The sequence below is a fragment of the Geotrypetes seraphini genome, chromosome 6 (assembly GCF_902459505.1).
Source record: "Geotrypetes seraphini chromosome 6, aGeoSer1.1, whole genome shotgun sequence".
NCBI lineage: Eukaryota > Metazoa > Chordata > Amphibia > Gymnophiona > Dermophiidae > Geotrypetes > Geotrypetes seraphini.
In genome coordinates, this window is record NC_047089.1 from 172,130,526 (window position 1) to 172,154,260 (window position 23,735).

The following is a 23,735-nucleotide window of genomic DNA, read 5'->3' on the forward strand; positions in this document are numbered from 1 at the left end:
CCCTCTTGCCCCAGCCAACAGCGGCACCCCCGACACGATCGGGGCAAGAGGGAGCTCAAGCCCTCTTGCCCCCCCCGACTCCCCGACACGATCGGGGCAAAAGGGAGCCCAAGCCCTCTTGCCCCGCCGACTCCCCAACTCCCCGACAATATCGGGCCAGGAGGGAGCCCAAGTCCCCCTGGCCCTGGCGACACCCCCCCCCCCCCGCTAGTTGTTCTGGCCAGGAGGGAGCCCAAACCCTCCTGGCCACATGCCCCCCTACCCCCACCCCGCACTACATTATGGGCAGGAGGGATCCCAGGCCATCCTGCCCTCGACGCAAACCCCCCTCCCAACGACCGCCCCCCAAAGAACCTCCGACCGCCCCCCCAGCCGACCCGCGACCCCCTGGCCGACCCCCACGACACCCCCACCCCCCTTCCCCGTACCTTTGTGTAGTTGGCCGGACAGACGGGAGCCAAACCCGCCTGTCCGGCAGGCAGCCAACGACGGAATGAGACCGGATTGGCCCATCTGTCCCAAAGCTCCGCCTACTGGTGGGGCCTAAGGTGCCTGGGCCAATCAGAATAGGCCCAGGAGCCTTTGGTCCCTCCTGGGGGCGGGGCCTTGGGCACATGGTCGGGTTGGGCCCATGTGCCTCAGGCCCCGCCCCCAGGTGGGACCTAAGGCTCCCGGGCCTATTCTGATTGGCCCAGGCGCCTTAGGCCCCACCAGTAGGCGGAGCTTTGAGACGGATGGGCCAATCCGGCCTCATTCCGTCGTTGGCTGCCTGCCGGACAGGCGAGTTTGACTCCCGTCTGTCTGGCCAACTACACAAAGGTACGGGGAAGGGGGGTGGGGGTGTCGTGGGGGTCGGCCAGGGGGGTCGCAGGTCGGCTGGGGGGGGCGGTCGGAGGTTCTTGGGGGGGCGGTCATTGGGAGGGGGTTTGCGTCGAGGGCAGGAGGGCCTGGGATCCCTCCTGCCCGTAATGTAGTGCGGGGTGGGGGTAGGGGGTCGCCGTGCCCAGGAGGGTTTGGGCTCCCTCCTGGCCCGAACAACTAGCGGGGGGGGGGTCGCCAGGGCCAGGAGGACTTGGGCTCCCTCCTGGCCCGATATTGTCGGGTGAGTTGGGGAGTCGGCGGGGTAAGAGGGCTTGGGCTCCCTTTTGCCCCGATCGTGTCGGGGAGTCGGGGGGGCAAGAGGGCTTGAGCTCCTTCTTGCCCCGATCGTGTCGGGTGTCGGGACCGCCAAGAGGAAGCAGCAGGACACCGGTGGGAGCTTCTACATGATGGGGGGGGTCGGGAGGCTGTGGGGGTGCGGGTGGGAGTGCGTGCGAGCGGTCCTTCGGGGTGGGGGTGTGTGCGAGCGGTCCTTCGGGGTGGGGGTGCGAGCGGTCCTGCGGGGGGTGAATCGGACGTCGGGGGGGGAACTATGTAAAAAAAAATTTGTACAACGCGCTCACGCGTATAACGTGCGAGGGTATGCGCGGTACGTAAAAACCACGCATAACGCACGCGTTATATGCGAGAAAATACGGTAAGTACTGAAGTAAGTTGTATGTGGGGTGAGCGAGTAGTTTCAATATCGCAAGACAAGAAGTGGAAATGTCCTATACAGACTGGTGGACTCAAATATATTTCAAAAATATCCTTTTATTCATCCAAAAGTAGCTCAATGACTCGACATGTACATGTTTCGGCCAAGATGGCCTGCCTCATGAGTCTTAAAAATCTTGTGGTTGGTATGAATAAATTGGTCCACAAAAGAACATAGACTCAAATCGTGGGAGCAGAACTATGAATGATTTAAACCTCTGAAGTAAATGCTAGAGCCAAATCGACGTGGACGAAATCAAATTGCTCTAGCATGGGAGGGAATGTAAGGGGTGAAGAGGCAGGATAAGTAATCAGATGTTGATGCAAGACGAGCTTTGAAAACAAGAATCAAGTTTGAACTGGATGTGTACAGAGGGGTAACCAATGTTCTGAGCAAAAGAGTGGAGAAACATGAAGGGTTTAGAGTTTTGCAGTAAACGGGCTGCAATCGATTGGACCAGTTGTAGATGTTTGAGAGAGTAAAGGGGTAAACCAGCATACGAGGAATTACAATAGGCTAAATATGTAATTACCAAGGAGAGGAGATCGGAACAGATGGCAGTGAGAGGGGAAATGGGATGGGTAGCACAGATATGATGAAGAGCAAAAAATGAAGCTTTGAGGACAGCATTTCAGTTATAAAAGTGAGATGACTATCAAAATAAATGCTGAGAATCTTCACTAAATCTGGGGGGAAAGCCTAATGGTTATTGTAGCAGATTATGACATTTGGGAACTGGGTTCAATTTCCACTACAGCTCCTTGTGACTCTAGGAAAGTCACTTAACCCTCCATTGCCCCAGGTAAAAAAACTTATTGTGAGCCCACTAGGAACTGAGAAAATATCTGTTTATAATATGTGAAAAGGATTAGGTCCCAATTACTGCCCCATATTCTCTCTCTGTCATTTGCAAGACAGATGCATCTGGGGACAGTATCTTAGAGACAAGAAATTATCTCCCAAACATGTCCAGTTTATTGAATGTTCTGTATCTCTTTTTATATCATTTTACATGAGTCAATGTCGTCAGCATGTGACTCATATGTCCAACAATTTCAAAAAGGGAAAATTCCTATCAAAAAACGGTCACATTATAATCACCCCAATCCCAAAAAATCATAAACTACCCCTAACTTCAGCAACCAACTATAGACCAGTAGCATCCATCCCATTTTTCGTAAAAATAATGGAAGGCTTGGTACAAACCCAACTGATGGACTACCTAGATCGGTTCTCACTGCTACATGAAACCCAGTCAGGCTTCAGACCTCTGTTCAGTACTGAGACGGTGATAGCAGCAATCTTAAATTACCTACGTAACTTATTTAGTAAGGGCCACAAAGCCTTAGTGATGCAATTCGACATGAGCTCAGCCTTCGACTTGGTAGATCACAAAAAACTACTACAATGTCTAGATTCAATCGGCATAGGAGGCGAAGTGCTGGACTGGTTCCGAGGTTTCCTTACGACCCGCACCTATCAAGTTCGCTTCAATTACAACCTCTCTAAAACATGGAGAAACCCATCAGGCGTTCCACAGGGGTCCCCGCTATCCCCACTACTCTTCAACGTCTATATAGCTTCACTAGGAACGAAGCTAACCCAGCGAGGCATAAAAGTATTCAGTTATGCAGACGACTTCACAATCATAATCCCGTTTACAACATCCCCCTCTGAAATCACCCCCACAGCAACTGAAGCGCTAAACACGATGGATCAATGGACCACAGATTTCAAACTGAAGCTCAATTCAGAAAAAACTAAATTCTTCATAGCCTCGCCACACGCACAGAATACGACAATACCATTTCACATTAACAATCTAAACTACCCCATTCAACCAACGATGAAGATTCTAGGAGTAATACTAGACCAAGGACTAACCATGAAAGACCACATAGACTCCTTAATCAAAAGAGGGTTTTTCACTCTCTGGAAACTTAAGTCCATTAAGGCGTACTTCCACACTTCAGCTTTCAGAATTCTAGTACAATCCCTAATACTAAACCACCTGGACTATTGCAACATCACCCATCTGACAATCCCCCAGAAGCAAATGCAAAGACTACAACTGATACAAAATGCAGCAGTCAGGATGATTTTCGGGCTGAAGAAGTCCGATCACATAACCCCTTCCTACCGACTCCTACACTGGCTGCCGATGGAGGCGCGCACGAAGTTCAAGCTAGGATGTCTCTGCTTCAAAGTATTAAATGGTCTAGCCCCAAAATACATTACAGACCTCTTCTCATTCCCAACCAACAGACATGAAAGAAAAACACACATGAAATTTGTCTCCCCACCAGCTAGAGGGTGCAAATATAAGAGACACCATCAACAATTGCTATCATATCAAGCAGCCATATGGGGTAAAGACCTAGAAAAATTAATTATGCACACAAACAACTATGAAGAATTCAGGAAACACCTAAAAACTTACCTATTCTTGAAATACCTAGGGAACGAACCGGAACATCAACCCCCCTCGTAACATCACCACATACCGGAACGTGCAAACTGCTAACCCCAACCCCTATTCGCTAAATATGAACACTCTATGAACTTACGGAATATTTCTACTTCTGTGTAAACAACTTGGCACTTCCTGGCCTTGCAACACACAAACTGACGTTAACATGATTAATGTTATCAGATGTACATTGCTATATTCTCTAATTCGTTGTATGAAATATACACTGCTATACTCTTTAATTAGCTGTTTGTAAAGTTTCACTTGATTGTATTTACAGTTTCTTTTATTGTAAACCACCTAGAAGTCGCAAGATTGTTGGCGATATATAAGAATAAAGTTATTATTATTAGTAGTAGTAGTAGTAAATACAAACCATATATGGACACAGGTCACATGAAACTTTAAATAAATAACAAGCATCTTTCTATCTAAAGGCTGAAGTCCGCAGGGAGCTCTGCATCGCAGACACTTTTTGTTATCTAAAGCTTTTTACAAATACAGCTTATGAAAACAATTGAATTCACTTCACAACAAGATAAGAACACACATCTTCTCAAACATAAAATGGCCTTGCAGTATTTCAGAGAAGGAAAAACAAACAGGGTCTGGTTTTCTTACAGCTTCAAACACAGCTTAAGGAAAACTACAAGCTACGTGTCACGTGTCCCTTCAATATGTACAGCACGGAGTATGTCTAGTAGCATTATAGAAATGATTACTAGTAGTATGAGTATTAAGTTTTGAAAGTCAAGAAGATGTTGGTCAATAAAAGGACTGGGAAAGTGAATTGCTTTACAATTTTTTTGAGTTACGGAATAAATGATGGTCATGTAGCCAAGAAGCAATTTTCTGAAACCAGAAGTTAAGGTCAGTTAGATACAATGGGGAGGAATGAACATGGTAAAGGAACTGAATGTCATCTGGATAGCAGAAAGGCAGGCAGTGATTAGGCTGAATTATAGTGAGAAGCGGAGCAAGAAAAAACATTAAATAGTGTAGCAGTAAGTATCAATCCTTGAGGCACTCCAGACTGAATAGGCAAAGTGGGGGAGTAGGAGTGATGGTGCACCAGCTGACATGTACAATTGGAGAGGTAGCTATGAAACCATTGTAAGATAGTGCTTGAGATACAATGGACTGCAGGCACAGGAGAAGAAGTGAATGGTCAACAAGGTCGAAGGCAGAAGACAGGGCAAGAAGAGACTACCACCACAAGGTAAATTGATCTAGCAAAGTCATAATGGTATTATGGAACACTACTAGCAGAGTTTCTGTACTATGGCTTTTCCTGAAGCCGGGTGAAGGGTCAGTAACTTATTTAAAAAAAAAGAATGGTGGTGATGCACTATTTTTTCCAGGACATGCATCAGTTGGCACCATACCCATGGCCATGCTCCTCCTAAGTTCCTCCCATATTTACACCCACCTTGGAGCTACACATTATAGGTGCTACTTATGCATGAAAACACCAATGAAAGGTCCTTTTGACACATGTAAGTGGTGCATAGTTCTAGGTACGATAAGAACACAAGAATTGCCGCTGCTGGGTCAGACCAATCATGCCCAGCTGTCCGCTCACGCGGCGGCACTTAGGTCAAAGACCAGTGTCTTATTTGAGTATAGCCTTACCTGCGTACGTTCTGGTTCAGCAGGAACTTATCTAACCCTTTCTTGAATCCCTGGAGGGTGCTTTCCCCTATAATAGCCTCTGGAAGAGCGTTCCAGATTTCTACCACTCTCTGGGTGAAGAACTTCCTTACATTTGTATGGATCTTGTACGATCTTGTAGAATTGCCTTGGTAGCACTTACTTGGAGTTCTGTTGATAAAACAAAAATTGCTTCTGTTAATGCATTGAAGGAAAATGGGCTGACCTGATTGATGGCTCAGTGCAATGTAATGAAAACAGAAACTTAAATATGCTGACAATGGATATTTAATGCACAAAGTACATACAGCAGAATAAGAAGAGGAAAAAGCTTCAGGGCCACGCTTTCATTACAACAGCGAGTGATAGGGAATTAAAAGGCAATTACCTCTGTGGCATAAAAAAACCTGAGGCTTTTTCTTCCATTTGAGCAGACTCTCAGCTGCCTTTAAGTGAAATTTTTTTTGCACTACTTTATTTATATTTTCCCCACTTCACCTTTTGCAATAAAAAGACCTCCTCCATTTCTATCAAAGCTCTCTGTGTAATGCAAAATTATATCAAATTCAAACAAACTCAAAGCTTCCCTCCCCCCTTTTACAAAACCATAGTGCGATTTTTAGCGCCAGCCGTGGCGATAACAGCTCTGACACTCATAGGAATTCTATGAATGTCATAGATGTTACTACCGCGGCCAGCACTAAAATATACACTATGGATTTGTAAAAAAAGTATGTGTGTGTGTGGGGGGGGGGTGACTGCCGGTAATGTGTTAGTATTATTTTGGTTTTGGTTTTTTATAACTGTGACGGCTAGCATTTAGAAAAAAAAGAAACTGATCAATGCAACTCAATATTAGGAGGAGAGTTTTCCATCTACAATTCTGTTGGTCACTGCTGTAATTTGATAGAGAAGCTATTGCATTCCTTTGCTGTTTCCTAGCATTCGCTTAGGCAAGTAGAGACACCCCCCCCCCCTCTCCACCAGTGAATAAAGTTCTTTTCATTAGCTGGAATGCACTACAGATTTATATATTTATATATTTTGCAGCGCTGGCATATCTTTGAGATGTTTATCCTTGTCTAGTCTACTCCTTAAGCTGATAATATTATGGATATAAAGTCAATATTTAGTAGAAGGTCTCTGCATAAAGATAAAAAGGTAACTAATTCTCTTATCTTTATACATATTTTCAGCTGGGCTATCCATTGACATAGAATGTGTGGTCCTAAATTTTAATGAATGCTACCTTTTTAAGTTATGACAATTATGTGATCCTACTTAAACAAATTTAACTGAATAGTGACTAATATTGCCACTATGTGTTCAAATTTAAGCTTCTGCTGCTGCCTCTGTTTATTCAGATAACCTTTGGCGGAACATAGAGATGGGAGGAAAAAAATGATCTGTTCACTAGTCCAAATTATAATAACCGTATTTTATTTTTCTATTTTTTATTTGCTAGCACACTTTTATATAGTAAAGCCCTATTATCCAGCATGCATGGGGAATAAGTGGTGACAGCTATTGTATGTACTCATGTGTAAGTTGATCTTGTATATAAGTCAAAGGCATTTTTGGGACTAAAAGTAACCAAAACTATTGTGACTCATATATAAGTTGAAGCAAAAACAGGTCCAACTTTTCTCCTTCTCTCTCCCTCCATGTCCAACATTGCTCCCTCTCTTTTCCATTCTTCTACCTTTGGATCCAACATTGCTCCCCCTCTCTCCTTCCCCTCCCCCTCTGGGTCCAACATTGCTCCTTCTCTTTCCTTCCCCACAACCTCTGGTCCATCATTGCTCCTCCTTTCTCCTCCCTTCCACCTCAAGCTCCAACATTGCTCGCTTTCTCCACTATCTAATTATTTTGATTATTTATTATGATTTAGCTCACATTTTTCAATGGTAGTGCAGGGTAATTTGCATTCGGGTATATGAGGAGGTGCTGAAAAGTTCTCAGCCCAACCAAGAAGAGAATGACGTGGATATAGTTCAGTCAGTGATCTGAAATAAAGTCAAAACATAGAATTTTGTTTCTGGAAATTGGCACGTAACGAAATAAGATGACACTCTCTTCAGCTATAGTGACAAAAGAATGCTCAGAATTTAGGAAGTTGGTTGGTTGGACTTTAAAAACTTTTCAGCACCCCTCATAGTAGGTGCTTTTCCCCAAAGGGCTTGTCCCCAGATTCAATATATGGCCCCAAATTTGGGGGCACTGCCAAGATATACACACAAATTAATCAGTTAACAAGCTCTTAAGTATCAATAATTGGGAGCTTTCAACCAATTATTGATGTTAATATGCATTCACTAAAACTTGCGTGCACATCTGATTGAGTGTTATTCTATATGGCAGGGCACTTAACAGGGATTGGCTAATACACTGACAGATACAGAGACATTATTTAAAAGATTACACAGATTGCCTGCATTCTCCCACTACCCCCACTAGCAAAAATTTCCTGATGGACCCTGGACCCCCAGGCCCCTTAAAGGACTCTCCTCAACTCCTATAGCCAGGACTAACTACCAGGAAAACCCTGAGTCAGTGCACCCCTTAACCAGGTACCCTAGATTAGTGGGGCAATCAGACAGCCTCTATAACTCCTGGCATGGATCTTTCCCCTGGATAACAACACTTACTATCCAGCAGCATCCTTCTTTCACTGCCCCCATCTGGTCAAATTGTGGTGACTGACCTCTAGTGTGGGAAGTACTGCTTTATGTGGTAGACTGACCCCTAGAAATGTGCACAGATATACCATTATGGTTCAGTCTGCCACATAAGGCAGTGCCTCTCATATTATGAAACACTGCCTTATTTGATGTTGTCATTTTACAAGATGGTAGCGGTGAGAGAAGGATGCCATTGGATGCCTTACTGGACCAGGTACGAATTATTGGCCAGGAGAATGGTAAATTGAGCAGCATGAAGACCTTTGCTCAAGGACTTTCCTATGGCTTCTGCCTGATCCAGGGGTACTCAGCCCAAGGGGTTCTGGAACAGATAGCTTAAGGGTGTGGGTGACCTTGGGAAAATACTCTGCTTATTCCTGGAGTAAGCTGGGTACTGGGCCAAATGGTCTTTTGGTCTGACCCATTATGGCAGTGGTCTTCATTGCAAGGTCCATAAGCCAATGGTGTCCCGTGGAGACCTTCTATCCAGAGTCCCCATTCCCCTTCTGCGAGATCTGGTGCTTCCTCACCATTCTCGTTCCAAGCGGTGCTGCTCTAACACTTTGGGCCGCTTGCAGTAAGAGTGAAGTAAACACGCTGCCTTTGGTGACCCGAAAGCTTTTCCTCTGCTACTGCTTCCTGTTCCCGCCAAGGCAGAGAGAGAAAGCTTCTGGGTTGCCAAAGGCAGCATGTTTATTTCACTCCCGCTGCCGGTGACCCGAAGAATTACAGCACCACTGCTAGGAAGAACGGTGAGCAAGCATCGGATCCCGTGGGGTGTGGGGGGGGAATAGCATGGGGAAGATAAGAGAGATGTTGGACCATGAGACTGAGGAGAAAAGGGAAGGAAAGCTGCCAGACCCGCCAGGAGAAGAAAGGGAAGGGGCAGTTAACGGATAACAGACCATGGGAGGTGGGGAAGGGAAGAAGAGAGATGGCAGACCACTGGATGGGGAAGGGGGAGGGGAGAAGAGATAGATGCCAGATCAGGGAAAGGAAGGAGGAGGGTGATATTCCAGACTGAGGCAGGGGGAGGGGAAAGGAAAAACAGAGATGCCAACCACAAAGGGGACAGAAGGAAAAGGAAGAAGGGGAGAGAGATGGCAGTTTCTGTGAAGGAGAGGATAAAGATCCCAGACTATATGAGAGGAAAAGGAAGAAGATAGATGTCAGACTATAGGAGAGGGAAAGAGAGGGAGGAGATTGAACACAGGGATGGAGGAGAAGGGGAGAGAGAGAGGGAAGACATGATGCACAGGGGTGGGAGGGGTGGAGAAGGGAAGAAAGATAGAAGCAATGCTGTTTATGGACAGATGGGAATAGGAGAGAAGAAAGAGGGGAGGTGGCTCACATGGATGGTGGGGAAGGGCAGAGGGATGAGATAGTGTACATGGACAGATGGGAAGGGAAGACATGGAAAAGTAGATAGATTTGAGGAGGAAGCAGGAAAATGGAAGAAAGTTGAATGTTAAAAGTTGATACCAAAGATGGATGTAGGGCAGAAAGTGAAGGAGAGAAAAACAACAAATGTATAAGGCGGCCCTGGAAACAGAGTTAAGAACACAAACAGAAGGAAGTGCAACTCATCTATTATTATCATTCATTATCACCATTATTTTTATTATTATTTTTCATGTGAATGTTGTTGACAACAATGGTTGAAGGATCTTTTCTATGTATGAACTGATTTTTCTGTGGTTTGAGTAATCATCCTTTCATCAATATGACCCCAGATTTTTTGTGTTCAGTGTAATCAAACTTAGCTGTATGAGAAGGGTGAATGTTTGTCAAGAGGCAAGAGGAGTTATTACTCTTTCATTAATTACTGCCGCTTGTCCTGCCTGACTTAGTCCTGGAGGGAACATTTGCAGAGTTTATTTCCTAAAGAGCTCAGTTAATGAAAAAAGGAAGAGATGGCATTTCCCCTCCTTCATTGTTTTTGGACAAAATGAGTGCCACTGCTTTCCAACCTATGAAACATTTCAGCCAAATGCAAGTCAAGGATGGAATTTTTTTTCCAATACCATTTAAAAAAGAAACTAGAATATTATACATTTGCCCTCAGATTCTATATATGGTGCTCAAGTTTGGACGCTGAAATTTCAGCGCAGAGCAAAGATGTGTGTACAAATAAATTGATTAATGAGCCATTAATTAGCAATTAATATGTTAGCAATCAATTATTGCAATCAAGTGGCAATAATTGGGATTTGTGTTCACATCAGTCTGCATACTATTTTATATGACTGGGTGCCCAAAACCCTTAACACACAATTTAGAAGGGGGGGGGGTGTACAGAGGAGAGGCAGGAGCATTCTGAAAAGTTATGCCAGTTTTATAGAATAGCACCCGTGCACAAATACCATGAGTTGGGTGCCAGCATTTCACAACAGGTTTCAGTTGGCATAAATACCAGCAACCAGCTCTAAGCAGTGTTCTAAAAAGATGTTCAATCCAGCGTCCTCCTAATGGAATAGCACTTAGCACCAATTTTTTCCACTGGTGCTGATTATTCAGAATAAAATACCCCCCCCCCTTATAGAATTAGAAATTCTAGAACACACTGACCCCCCCCCCTTCCCCCCCACACACACATAAAACTTGATTATAAGGGTAAATAATAGTATTACAGATAGCCTAGGTTTTCTGGAAAAAAAAAACAAAGACACGATAAACTACGACAAGCACAACTTATGGAAATTACAAGGGAAAAAGATTTAGGAAATTAGCAATTTTCTCCAATTACTGTTGGAGCATTGATATGTTTTCATGCAAAGTGTGGTGCTGGGCAAGGTAGAATTATCCTGACATTGAGTGAGTGACTTAAAATACAAAGCTTTCAGGCCCATATTCTGTAAACGGTGCCGTAAGTTAGGCGCTGGTAGGTGGCTTGATAGAGCTGACCGGCGCCTAACTTAATTGCTTTAATTGGTGTGGTAATTGACAACATCATTTAAAACCAATTAAAAACTCGTTAAAAGAAAGGAGGTGCCAATACCTGTCAGGTAGGTGCCGGAATCACGCCTACAGCATGGTGGCTAGTGTCAACTAAAGTCAAAACAGGCATGGCTATGAACTGCCTCTTCCCCCTGCAATCTGTGCAAAACTCAGCCGCATGACTTATCTTCTGTCAGCCTCGCTATATTCACCGTACCCCTCTCCTCAAATCACTTCACTGGCTCCCTATCCGCCTCCACATGTACACTTCAAACTATTATTACTAACCTACAAGTGTGTTCATGCCACATCGCCTCAATAGCTCTCCTAGAGCTCTTATCTCTCCTTATACACTTTGAGAATTCCATTCCTCAGATAAGCTGCTTTTTTTCCGTACCCTTCTCCTCCGCTGCCAATTCCAGACTTCCTTCCTTTCATCTAGCTACCCTGTATGCCAGGAATAAAATACTTGAGTTCATCTGTCACGCCCCTCACCTTACCTTGTTTAAAAGTAGACTGAAAATCCATTTTTTTGATATAGCCTTCAATCTATAACTCTACTCGCCACTGCACACCACCCTAGCCAGCAGATTAATCATCCCCCCTAACTGTATCTCCCACCCTGGCATCCTGTTTGTCTGTCTTGTCTGTTTAGATTGTAAGCTCTTTTGAGCAGGAACGGTCTCATTCATGACTCTGTACAGCGCTGTACATCTGGTAGTGCTCTAGAAATAAGTAATAGTAGTAGTATTGGAACACCAGAGTGAGGTTTGGAATGCACTGAGAAAGACTGTCAGAGCACCAGAGTGAGGTTTGGAATGCAATAAGAAAGACTGTTAAGAGTACCAGACTGCAACTGTGGAACAGTGTGCTGCAGTCAATAGGTTTCCTGACTGATAGGCCCAACATCCTTGAGCCATCACGGCAGGAGGAACACACAGTTGTGACTGCTTGAAGTACTCCATTTCCTAAGGCACTCTCTGTAGCAAAGGGGTTCTGAGGGAAATAGGCTGAGGGAAGAGATAGGGAATGTAAAAGGGAGAACATAGCTGAAATTAAAACTGATACAAAGATAACTGCAGCCCATTGGTCAGACATTCCTAAAGAACCTTAGCTAGCCAGTAGGCTGCAGGGAAGAGCCAAACTAAAGATTGATGTCTCAAAAGCAATTGGTCCTATCTCCTCTGCAGCTTATTGACTGGCTAAAGAATCTGAGCAATGAACTAACAGCACACAACAGAGAAGATCTGCAGTGTTGTTAAAGAATTGTGAGGGGAAGAGAGGCTGAGGGAACACATATGGAATGAAAAAGAGAGAACAGCAGAACTAAATGCAATCTGGGGGAGGCATGCACAGTAGTGCTGCCCAATTTTTGATTTGAATCGATTCACCAACTCAAATTGGGTGAATTGATTTGAATCGATTCATTAAAAAAAAAAAAAAATCAGCCTTGCTGATTCAGTTACCCTCGCCCCCTAAAGCAGGAGCAGCAGCGCTGCCTCTTGCTGGCCATCCACTGCCTCTGCTGCTTTAGGGGCGAGAGGGGAGGGCCAGTCGGGAAGTGCTGCAGTGCTTAGATGCTCTTTGCAGCATCCTCCGGCTTCCCTCGTGACCTCCTGCTCCTTCGTGAGGAACTTCCCGTCAGGAAGAAAGTAAAAAGTGGAGATATGCCAGCAGTAATGGCCCTCCGAGCATGCCACTGGTAACATGATGGTTGCCCAGAAGGAGCACGGCCTTCGCTTTGCTCTGCTCCCTTATCCAGCTCTCCCCTGTACTCTCAGACATCATCTCTGGCATAGGGAGAGTTCGCTGCCTCTCATTGGGTGTGCCAGGAGAAAGGAGGCAGAGCTACCCTGCAGCGGCAAAATTCAGAAAGTAAAAAGCATATTTTGCCAATCCAGTATCCTCAGCAAGGTCCAGGAAACACATTTTAAAAATCAATCCAATGACTGTGCGTCTTGCTTTCCAGACCAGCACGAGCCCATGTGTGTGGTGGTGGGGGAGGTTTTTTTCCTCTCGGTGTTCTTCAGTTTATTTTTCTGCCCCTCTTCATTCTTACTCTATAGTCTTCAATTTCCCTCTTTTTACTGTCCACCTACAGCTTTCTATCTCTTGTCTCTCACACCACACTTCTCATTTCCCTTATTCCCCAGTCTTTCACTAATTCCAACCCTCTAACTCTACTTTACCTCCGGGGGAGAAAAGGGAAATAGAAGGGAAGAAGAAAGAATGAGACCCTGGCAAGAGTTATCAGAAGGCAACCAGAGCCTGGGACCACAACATGATTTGAATAATGACCAGACAACAAAAGGTAGAAAAAATAATTTTATTTTCTGTTTTGTAATTACAATTTGAAATGTGAATCCTGCCAGAGCTGGTGTTAGACCGCGAACGTGAGCTAAGATTTAACAGAGAGGGGAAAAGTCTTTTTTGTTTATTTTGTTTACACCACAGTGCCAGTGTGGGTAGGAGAGGGTAAAGAGGCTATAAAATAAGACTACCAGGATGTTTGAAAAAAAAAAAAAAAATACCCAATTGGGCAGAAAAATCAAATCAAAAATTCGATTCAATAGGCTGAATCGAATCAAAATTTTTTTTTCCTGAATCAGATAGTACTAATGCACAGTGATACAAAGATAAGTGGCTGAAAAAACAAACAGATGAGGACAGGGAGAGGAACTGTGTGAAATTTATCCCATTTTCCCCAACGAGCTCAGAACGGGTTGCAGGTTAATATACATAGAAAAAAGACATGACAGGTTAACATACATAGAATACAGACCCGAAAAACCTTGGTCCCGAAGTAGCCATTGCAGCCTAAAGTCCTGCCCCTTCTTCACCCACTGCAACCTATCCTCACTGTCCCACAAAGCAGGAGACAAACTGGCCAATCGCACTGCACTTTCCCCAAAACTTCTGCCCCTAAACCCTCCGGGAGCCAATCCCAACGGGCCCACACTCAGGCTTCCAGCCCCGTGTTATCTGTGCCTGTCAAGATGAGCTCTCAGGCTGACTTGTCAAGACAGGATACAGTTGATGCATTTACAAAACAAAATAAGACAACAGAGGGTAGTGGTTAATGGAGATCGCTTTGAGGAAAGGGATGTTACCAGTGGTGTGTCTCAAGGTTCTGTTCTTGGGCCTGTTCTTTTTAACATTTTTATAAGCGATATTGCTGAAGGGCAAAGATTTGCCTTTTTGCGGATGATACCAAAATCTGCAATAGAGTAGACACCCCGGATGGTGTGAATTGTGAGCCCACCGGGACACAGGGACAAATGCTTGAGTACCTAAATAAATTCATGTAAACTGTTCTGAGCTCCCTGGGGAGAATGGTATAGAAAATAGAACAAATAAATAAAATAGCATGAAAAAAGACCTAGTGAAGCTTGAAGAATGGTCTGAAATTTTACAGCTAAAATTTAATGCTAAGAAATGCAAGGTCATGCATTTAGGCTACAAAAACCTGAAGGAATGGTACAGTTTAGAGGGTGAAGAACTTATGTGCATGACAGAAGAGCAGGACTTGGGTGTGATTGTAAGGATGATCTTAAGGTGGCCAAACAGGTTGAAAAGGTGATGGTGAAAGCTAGAAGGATGCTAGGGTGCATAGGAAGAGGTATAAGCCAGTAGAAAATAAGAGGTATTGATACTCCTGTATAAGACTCTCATGAGACCTCATTTAGAATATTGTGTACAATTCTGGAGGCCATACCTTCAAAAAGATATAAAAAGGATGGAGTAGGTCCAGAGGAAGGCTACTAAAATGGTGCATGGTCTTCATCATAAGGCATACAGGGACAGACTTAAAGATCTCAATATGTATACTTTAGAGCAATGGTTCCCAACCCTGACCTGGAGGACCACCAGGCCAGTCTGGTTTTTGGGATAGCCCTAATGAATATGCATGGGGCAGATTTGCGTGCCTGTCACCTCAATTATATGCAAATCTCTCTCCTGTATATTTATTAGGGCTATCCCAAAAACCCAACTGGCCTGGTGGTCCTCCAGGACAGGGTTGGGAAACCACTGCTTTACAGGAGAGGTGGGAGAGGGGAGATATGATAGAGACATTTAAATACCTACGTGGTATAAATGCATGAGTCAAGTCTCTTTCATTTGAAAGGAAGCTCTGAAATGAGAGGGCATAGGATAAAGTTAAGAGGTGATAATCAGGAATAATCTAAGGAAATACTCTTTTACAGAAAAGGTGGTAGATGTGTGGAACAGTCTCGCGGAGGAAATGGTGGAGATAGGGATGGCATCTGAATTCAAAAAGGCGTGGGATAGGCATGTGAGATCTCTTAGAGAGAGGAAGAGATAATAGTTATTGTCGATGGGCAGACTAGATTGGCCATTTGGCCTTTATCTGCCATCATGTTTCTATGTTTATATCTGAACTTACCTATACAGAGGATCTAGTTCTAATGTACATTTTTCTTTCATTGTTACTTAAAAGTAATATACATTTCCTTCAGTGTTCCTTATAAAGGAATAGGCAAGGGATTAGTCAAAGAGGTACATTTTTATTGCTTTCCTAAAGTTCAGGAGTTCTTCTGTGAGGGTAGTTGATTCCAGTTGCTTGGTAAGAATTAGGAGTAAGATCGTCTTCTGGCGCTTTGTTAGCAGGAGGTTGGAGGGAAGAAGTAATAAAGGGTGAGGAAAAGGATGAAAGTGGCAAGAGAGGTGAGACTATTTTCTTTTACAATTTTAGAATAGCTCCTCCCCACAACTCAGTGAATCCAAGAATCACTGGTGAAGAATGTGCATCCCAATACCTACACAAGATAACCCAATCAACAACCCCATCATAACCATTTACCCCCTTTTTTGAGAGAAGCTCGTTGTTCCGGGTACTATGAGTTATTTTGAGATCAGTGAGCCACAAAATGTTTCCATAATTATTTCCACAATAGCAGATGGTCACTGAATTTTGAACTCGGATAACCTGGCTTGGTTTCCTTTTGTTTTACATTTAATTACAGATCAAAGAAGTGAAGGATGTATGGTTGCCATGAAACTTTCTTAAAGAGGGCTGATGTTGCTAAAACACTACAATCATTGTGAAACATCTGTGTAGCCTTTAGAGTTTTAATATTTAATTCAGGCTGTTGAAAGCTCCTTTCATATGCGCTTTGTCTAACATGGTAAAAGGTTAACGTTTATCTCTCAAAAAAATCTCTAGCACAGCATCAACACTCAAAAAGTTCTCTTTTTTTAAGGAGAATATTCAAGGTAAGGAGGAATATAAATGTATAAATTCCCTTTGAAGTATATATGCTAACGCAAGATTTGGGAGAGACGTAGGCAGTTGGGAGGGGGCATTCTATAAGGGCTGTAGGTGTCTAAAGTGTAGGCACCTTCAATAATAAAAATCAATTTCAAAATTAAAGTTAATGGTATCATCAATGAGTTTTAACAAGCCCCTAATGACAAAAAATTAAGGTTATTTGGGTGATAGGAGCCTAATATTATGTAAGCATGGTTAGGGGTGGATCGGTGTTATTTTTTTGTTAGGCGCTGTTAGACACCTACACAAGGCACCCCAGTGTAAGTTGTTATGTCCTCTCCTATATTAGCTCTGGAAAATAAGAAGGTAGAAGAAACCTTCCATAAACAGGCAAACAAAAAGCAAACTCTCCCAGAGCAGGGGTACTGTTGAGTATTTAACACTACCCCAGCTCTGGGAGAGTTTTCTTTTTGTTTGCCTGTTTATGGCAAGGTTTCTCCTACCTTCTCATTTTCCCTAAATTGTCCCCTGTTTATTTCTTAGATTCCTTGAAATGTGGTTAAATATACTCTTTCAATGTTTCCAAAGAAGTTGTCTTAAATGTTGTGATTACTATTATTTTCTTTTAGAGAGAGTGTATTTGCAATGATCAAGTATTTATTTATTCAATTTTCTATACCGTTCTCCAAGGGAGTTTAGAACAGTTTACATGAATTTATTCAGGTACTCAAGCATTTTTCCTTGTCTGTCCCAGTGGGCTCACAATCTATCTAATGTACCTGGGGACAATTGGGGGATTGAGTGATTTGCCCAGGGTCACAAAGAACCCAAAACCTCAGGGTGCTGAGGCTGTAGCTTTAACCACCGTTAAAGTGTAGAGTGTATTTGCAATGGTCAAGTATTTACTTGTATTTATTTAAAAGTTATGCATAAATAATAAAAATAAATTTTTCCATAGTTCCAGAGCAAATTCTGATCAGCCTTTATAACTGACTGGCTGATTGCTCTTAAGGTTGGTTTTTTAAAAATAAATAAGTTGGAGTTGGTCATTTCATTCCATACTTCAGAACCGGATGTACAAGATGAAAAAGGAAAATCCCATAACCATCGGTTTCCATAACCATCGGTTCATTGTTTTGTAGGTGAATGCATCAAGGCAAGAGACCAAGTTAATGGAGGAAAGTGAGCAACTCATTGAAATCATCCAGCAGAGACGACAAATCATCGGAACAAAAATCAAAGAAGGGAAGGTAAGATCTCTGCATCAGGAGCTCTCAGATTCAGCAGTTTTTCCTATTAAACATCTGTCATTGAACTATATAACTTACCTTGATGAACCACCAGTCTTAAACCTCCATTAGTTAATTTTCAGGTCCTTAGTCCATCTTCTCCCACCTCCAACATTTTGATAGTTAAGCTCTATAATCATGAGTATCCTACAGCAATTCAATAAAAGTGCACAAACAGACATCATGATCATTTTTTGCAGGTAAACAATTGTCATTGATGGTTTGGGTTTGTCAGCCTCTTAAAAGCTGCTGCCCTAGGCAACCACAAGTCATGCCTAATGGTTGAGCCAGCCCTGCTTACTCACAGCATTATAAACATGCCCTTAGAGAAATGCAGCACATCCTGTAGAACCAAGGACCTCTTAGAACCATCTTTAGCATGTACACATACGCACTGCTGTGCCAATAGGAGATATTGAAATATACAGAAATCACCAAAAGAAAAAAAAAACGGTTCATAGACAACTGCGCAAAGGACAAAGGCGCGCGCCGACAACTGAGCGCAAGACGGAGGCGCGCGCCGAAGAAAATTACAGTTTTTAGGGGCTCCGACGGGGGTTTTTGTTGGGGAGCCCCCCCCAGTTTACTTAATAGAGATCGCGCTGGCATTGTGGGGGGTTTGGGGGGGTTGTAACCCTCCACATTTTACTGTAAACTTAACTTTTTCCCTAAAAACAGGGAAAAAGTGAAGTTTTCAGTAAAATGTGGGAGGTTACAACCCCCACACCCCCACAACGCCCCCACAACGCGGCGCGATCTCTATTAAGTAAAGTGGGGGGGTTCCCTCCCCCACGCCCCCCCCCCCGTCAGAGCCGTAAAAACTGTAATTTTCTGTGGCGCGCGCCTCCGCGCTGCGCTCAATTGTCTGCGCGCGCCTTTGTCCCGGCGCGCTTTTGACCTAACACCAAAAAAACAGCCCTGGTGTTCATTCCTGTATGACTACTCTCTATTCAAATTTGAGTAAACCATCGGCTATCACTCAGAAGATATTGAACATGATTCAGGTTCTTGACATCTTTTTGAAGTTTCAGCTTATGAAGAAATGTTTTGAGACATTTTTGTCTATGTAGCATGACTTAGCAAGCTAGATTCACAAAGCCAGCATTGATTCTTATCAAAGGTATTTCTCAAGATAATAAACATAAAGACAGACTATATGAACTTTGCAGTTAATTAGTGAGATGATGCCTGTCACTTTTTGTAGCATAGTTTTCCATATATGTATTTCATTCCAGACGAGATTAAATTATTTAGCAAAGATATTCTTTTTTCTTTTTTTAAAATTCTTTATTCATTCTTTAATCTTACAACAAGTGTACAAATAATAAAACAAAGATATTCTAATGGAGGCTATTCTTCTGCCATGGACTGACTTTGAAAGAGATCTTTTATTCTCAGAAGATTATGGGAGAGTTTAAACTTGTATTTTGATGATAGATATTTAGGGGGTTAATTTCGTAACAAAGCACCTAAATTTTTTTTTTTTACACCTATTTTTGGCCTAATTTTACAAGGCTCATGAGTAGTGCTTCCTCTAAGGATTGGCCGGGTATGTGCACATTTTTTTTCATGTGAGTGACAAGTTCTAAAACATTTTTTTTTTTTTTTTGGTTGAGCAACAAGTTCTAAAAACCAACAATTTTCCAGATTTGCAAGTATTTTTGTGAGTGACCATGTAAAATCTGTGAGTGATGCCCCTAGAATGTATGAGCAATTGCTCATGCGCTCCGCTTAGAGGAAACATAGCTCGTGGTCCCTTTTTCTAAAATGCACTGCATTCTTACGCACACTTAACCTGTGGAAAAAAGGTTTACCATAAAATGCTTTAAGGGGTTTTGCAGTAATTTGCCTGCCAGTGAGCAATAACAGCTGAAGTGGTATAGATTCAGGTCCCGGAAAGATCACATTTACAAAAAATAAAGCTTTATAGTGGGGTTTGAACATGTGCCCCTTACAGTATAACGATGACAATGGCTTGTTCCTTTGATCAGGGACAGAGGCGTTGGGTCCCTGTTGTTGTTGCACCATGACAAAGTAAAAGGATTTAAGATGCTACGGATGTATAAAAATTGAAAACCTGAAGCGGTTTCAGCTCCTGATGACGCTAATTTAGCAAAACGCAGTGCTGTGTCGGGCTGGGCTGATGGAATACTATCTTGCCATGATTGGGCTGGCTGAATACATCTTTGCCGCAATTATTAGAGGCAAACCAGTGACATTTCATTAATACAACCATCATTGGCTTGAAGCCGAAGGAGTGTAATAAGTACAATGGAAGCCAAATTTGAACTGATCTTCAGTGGACTTTGAACACATTTTCTAGGTTTTCTATGGTGCTGAGGTGTCTGCCTCAGTTGTGATATGATGCTTTAAGGTTTGATTATTGAATGGAGATTTATTAAATATATTCCAGAGGGTGAGGAGTAATAAAATTGTTATATGTGTTATCCTTTATAATAAAACCCTAAGCGTGTATGCGCACTTAGGAGGTTGTGTTCCCTGCCGCCGTGATGTCTGCCTCCGTGCCGAATTCGATTGGAGGCGTGTGGGGCAGCTTGAGCAGCAGTGGCAGTTTGACTCCTGCGCTGCTGCTACCTGGACGCCTCTTCTCACCCCCGGACCAGCAAACACAGCAGCCACAGGGCATTTGCTAGGCCGGCCCACTTCGATACTGCGAGGTGGGCCGGCCTAGCAAAAGCCCCGAGGCTGCCCGGGCTAGCGGATGCTGGACAGGGGGAGCAGGGAAAGGAGAAGGCCTACTGCTGGACAGGGAGATCAGGTAAGATGTGCTGTTGGACAGGGAGGAGGTAAAACGAAGGGAGAAGGGCTGCTGCTGGACGGGGGGGGGGGGTAAAACGAAAACGAAGGGAGAAGGGCTGCTGCCGGACAAGGCAAGGGATGGTGGTGGACAGCCAAGGAAATACAAAGACAGAAAGAAAGAAATACAGACAGACAGACAGAAAGCAGCCAAGGAGAGAGAGAGAGAGAAAGAAAGACAGCCACACACATCTCTTCTAGCACCTGTTAATGTAATGGGCTTAAAGACTAGTAATAAAATATTTATTGATAGTAAAAAAAAAAAAAAAAAAACAGCTCTGTGATGGCCAGCGTTTCCTATGGGAGCTATACTTCATGTATTTTTGAGAAATACATGTTTTATGGTTTGTATTTCCATTTGATTTTTATTATACCTAGTACAATTTGCATCTAGGACCCCTGTGGAAGGAGTGTTTCTTCAAAACATGGACTGTGTCGGGTCCCGGTGTTCTATTTGTAAAACAACTATTTGGAAAACATTTGTTGACTCTTTTAATAAAATTCCTGATTTTTGTGCATCATCTCTGCAGTTTTCCTTTTTTGTTTTTGTTACTTGCAATCCACTGCAGAACTGTTGGATTTTCTTTTTGTTTCCATCCAAAATATTAATTGGAAAATTCCTTAATATACTGTAATGGTAAATCTACACTTAGCATGTAGAAAATTCCTGCATTAGCACAAGCTAAGTCCAGATTTTGCCATAACACAGTAAAAGAGCCCCATAGGCTCTCTGAACTACCCTTGGTATGATACAGATGTTCTTGTATAAATTTGCACCCTTGCACCTGTTCTGTGGCAGGTGTAAATGTCTGTTCCTATTGTATAGATGTAGTCATTTTCTTTAAAATTTGAACCTCTCCTATATGCACCCCTTAACCAAGTTCCTGCAAATGCTGGAAGCATGGAGATCAGGTGCCATTGTCTCCTCAGAATATGTCCCAATTGTGTCCTCTGATCAAAATTAAATTCACAAGTCACCATGCCTTCTACATTTTCATCCTTCTTTTAATAAAAGATCACTATCCACATTCAAGGCCCTCTTAAAAGCTTTTCTTTTTTTCCCCAAAAAAATTTTTTTTATTAGATTTTCAACAGATTTACAAAAGAAATCTTAACCAATAAGAAATAAACAGCAGTAATAAGAACAAGCGGCTGTATTCCCAGTTATTACATAGCTCAAAGTATGATAGAAATTAATATCAAAGTAAAATTCTATAGAATATGGAATAAATTCACAAATGTTATAAAAGGGTAGTCTTGTCTAATGGGCTGATCAAGATTGGGAACAATATGTAGGTATGGTTAATACAGCAAATCAATAAAATATTTAGAAAGTGTCTAGAAGTTTTAATGCATCCGGGTCTTCAAAGCTTTTCTAATCACTCGTATCAAGTATCCTCGCTGTTACAGTCTAGTGCTTTGTTCCGCTGCTTGGGTCCTGAAATCATCTTGAGTTGAACATATCCTGCAATACATCAAAAACTGAGAAACTGGTAAAGTCTGTTTTAAGATGTGTGCTATGAAAGCTACTAAAATGTAAAAAAAAGTATTTTGATCAGTACTTTTCCTAAAAATAGTGGTTTCAATTTGATCATTCTATTGTATACTATTTAAATACATTTTGGAGAAACTCCAGATTATATGCCTCTACTCTTTAATTTATCTAATAATCAATCATTGAATCTGAGAAATAATGACACTTTTTGGTATCCAGTCATTAAGAATTTAAGATACAATAGATCTTTTAACTCCACATGAGCTTGTCAAGCAACAAAACTTTGGAAAATGTTACCAACTATAATATTATATAATATAATATAATATTAACCAGCAATGTACTTTTAAGATTTTCAAAAAAAGACCTAAAGACCTATCTATTTCAAGAATTTGGTATTAAATATAATTATAAATATTGTAATACTATTTTAATAATTTGTATCTTCATAATTATTTATGTAAACCCCTGTGAACTTCATGGAGATATTGGTGGTATATAAATACATTATATTAGAGATTTCTATTCCGCCATTACCTTGTGGTTGAAGGCGAGTTACAAAAGAGTTATAGAAGGTGGAATACAAAAGAAGATATCTGGTCATTTCCAGGAAATAATAAAGAGGAAATCAGGTAATTTCGGGGAGTCGGAAAGTTAGTGGGAAGAAGGAAGAAATAAAGATTGTATTCTATTGTATACTCCTTATCAGTTTCACATCCAAAAATAAGATCTGTGTCTGATCAAGTCATCACAATCTTCAAGATCCGTCATCATGCCAGAAGAAAAAGATGTCATCAATAAATCTGATCCAATGTAGAATGTGCTGTTTATAAGGAGAATTCAAAATCCATTGCTCCTCAAAGTGAGCCATATACAAATTCATGACGGAGGTAGCCATTATGGTTCCAATTGCTACACCCAATGTTTGTTGATAAAACTTTCCTTCAAAAACAAACAAAAAAAACCTTTTGCATAGCTATTCTTGCAAGTTTTATCAAAAAATCTGTTGGTGCTCATCGTAATCCACCACATTCATTCAATGTATCTAGTGCTTCGTCTTGTGGTATTACAATATAGAACAGTGTCTCTCAAACTGTGTGCCGTGGCACAGTGGTATGTCCCGAAGAGATTCTGGGTGTGCCACGAGAGAATCCGGGCCTTAGGTAAAATGTTACTTTTATAAAACAGGCACAACATTTGTGCATATGCCTTCACAGTGTAGGCACCTTGTTCAAGATAAAACTATCCTCCACATCAAAGAACACCTGATTAGATAAGAGATATTCCTACTGAAGAGAAGCTTCAGAAGAGGGGGGTTAGCTTAAACAGGGAATAAGAGTTCAGGGCATTGTAAATGTTTCACTTAGTTGTCAAGCTCATCCAATTAGCTTTGAAATGTAGGTAATGTCAGACTTTGAAGTGTTTGAAAACCACTTTTCTCAGAGGTGAAATGTCAGTAGAGGAATTTCTGCAAATTGCAAAATGACAGAGTACATATGAGAACCTGGGGCAGGACCCTAGAAATATGAGTCTCAAAATGTTTAGCGTTACCAAGGCCACGCAGTTCTTTCTCTATCTCTCTTGTATGGC

The 23,735-nt window shown here is 42.4% G+C and overlaps 1 protein-coding gene across 4 annotated transcripts in view; it reads left to right on the top strand.

Moving 5' to 3' along the window:
* Window positions 1-23,735, top strand: part of MID1 (midline 1) — a 505,597-nt gene that overhangs the window by 406,219 nt on the left and 75,643 nt on the right. For all 4 annotated transcript variants that reach the window (XM_033949016.1, XM_033949015.1, XM_033949019.1 and 1 more), the window contains one exon: window positions 17,687-17,794. In XM_033949016.1, coding sequence (XP_033804907.1) covers window positions 17,687-17,794 — 108 coding nt within the window. The remainder of the gene's footprint in view (window positions 1-17,686; window positions 17,795-23,735) is intronic.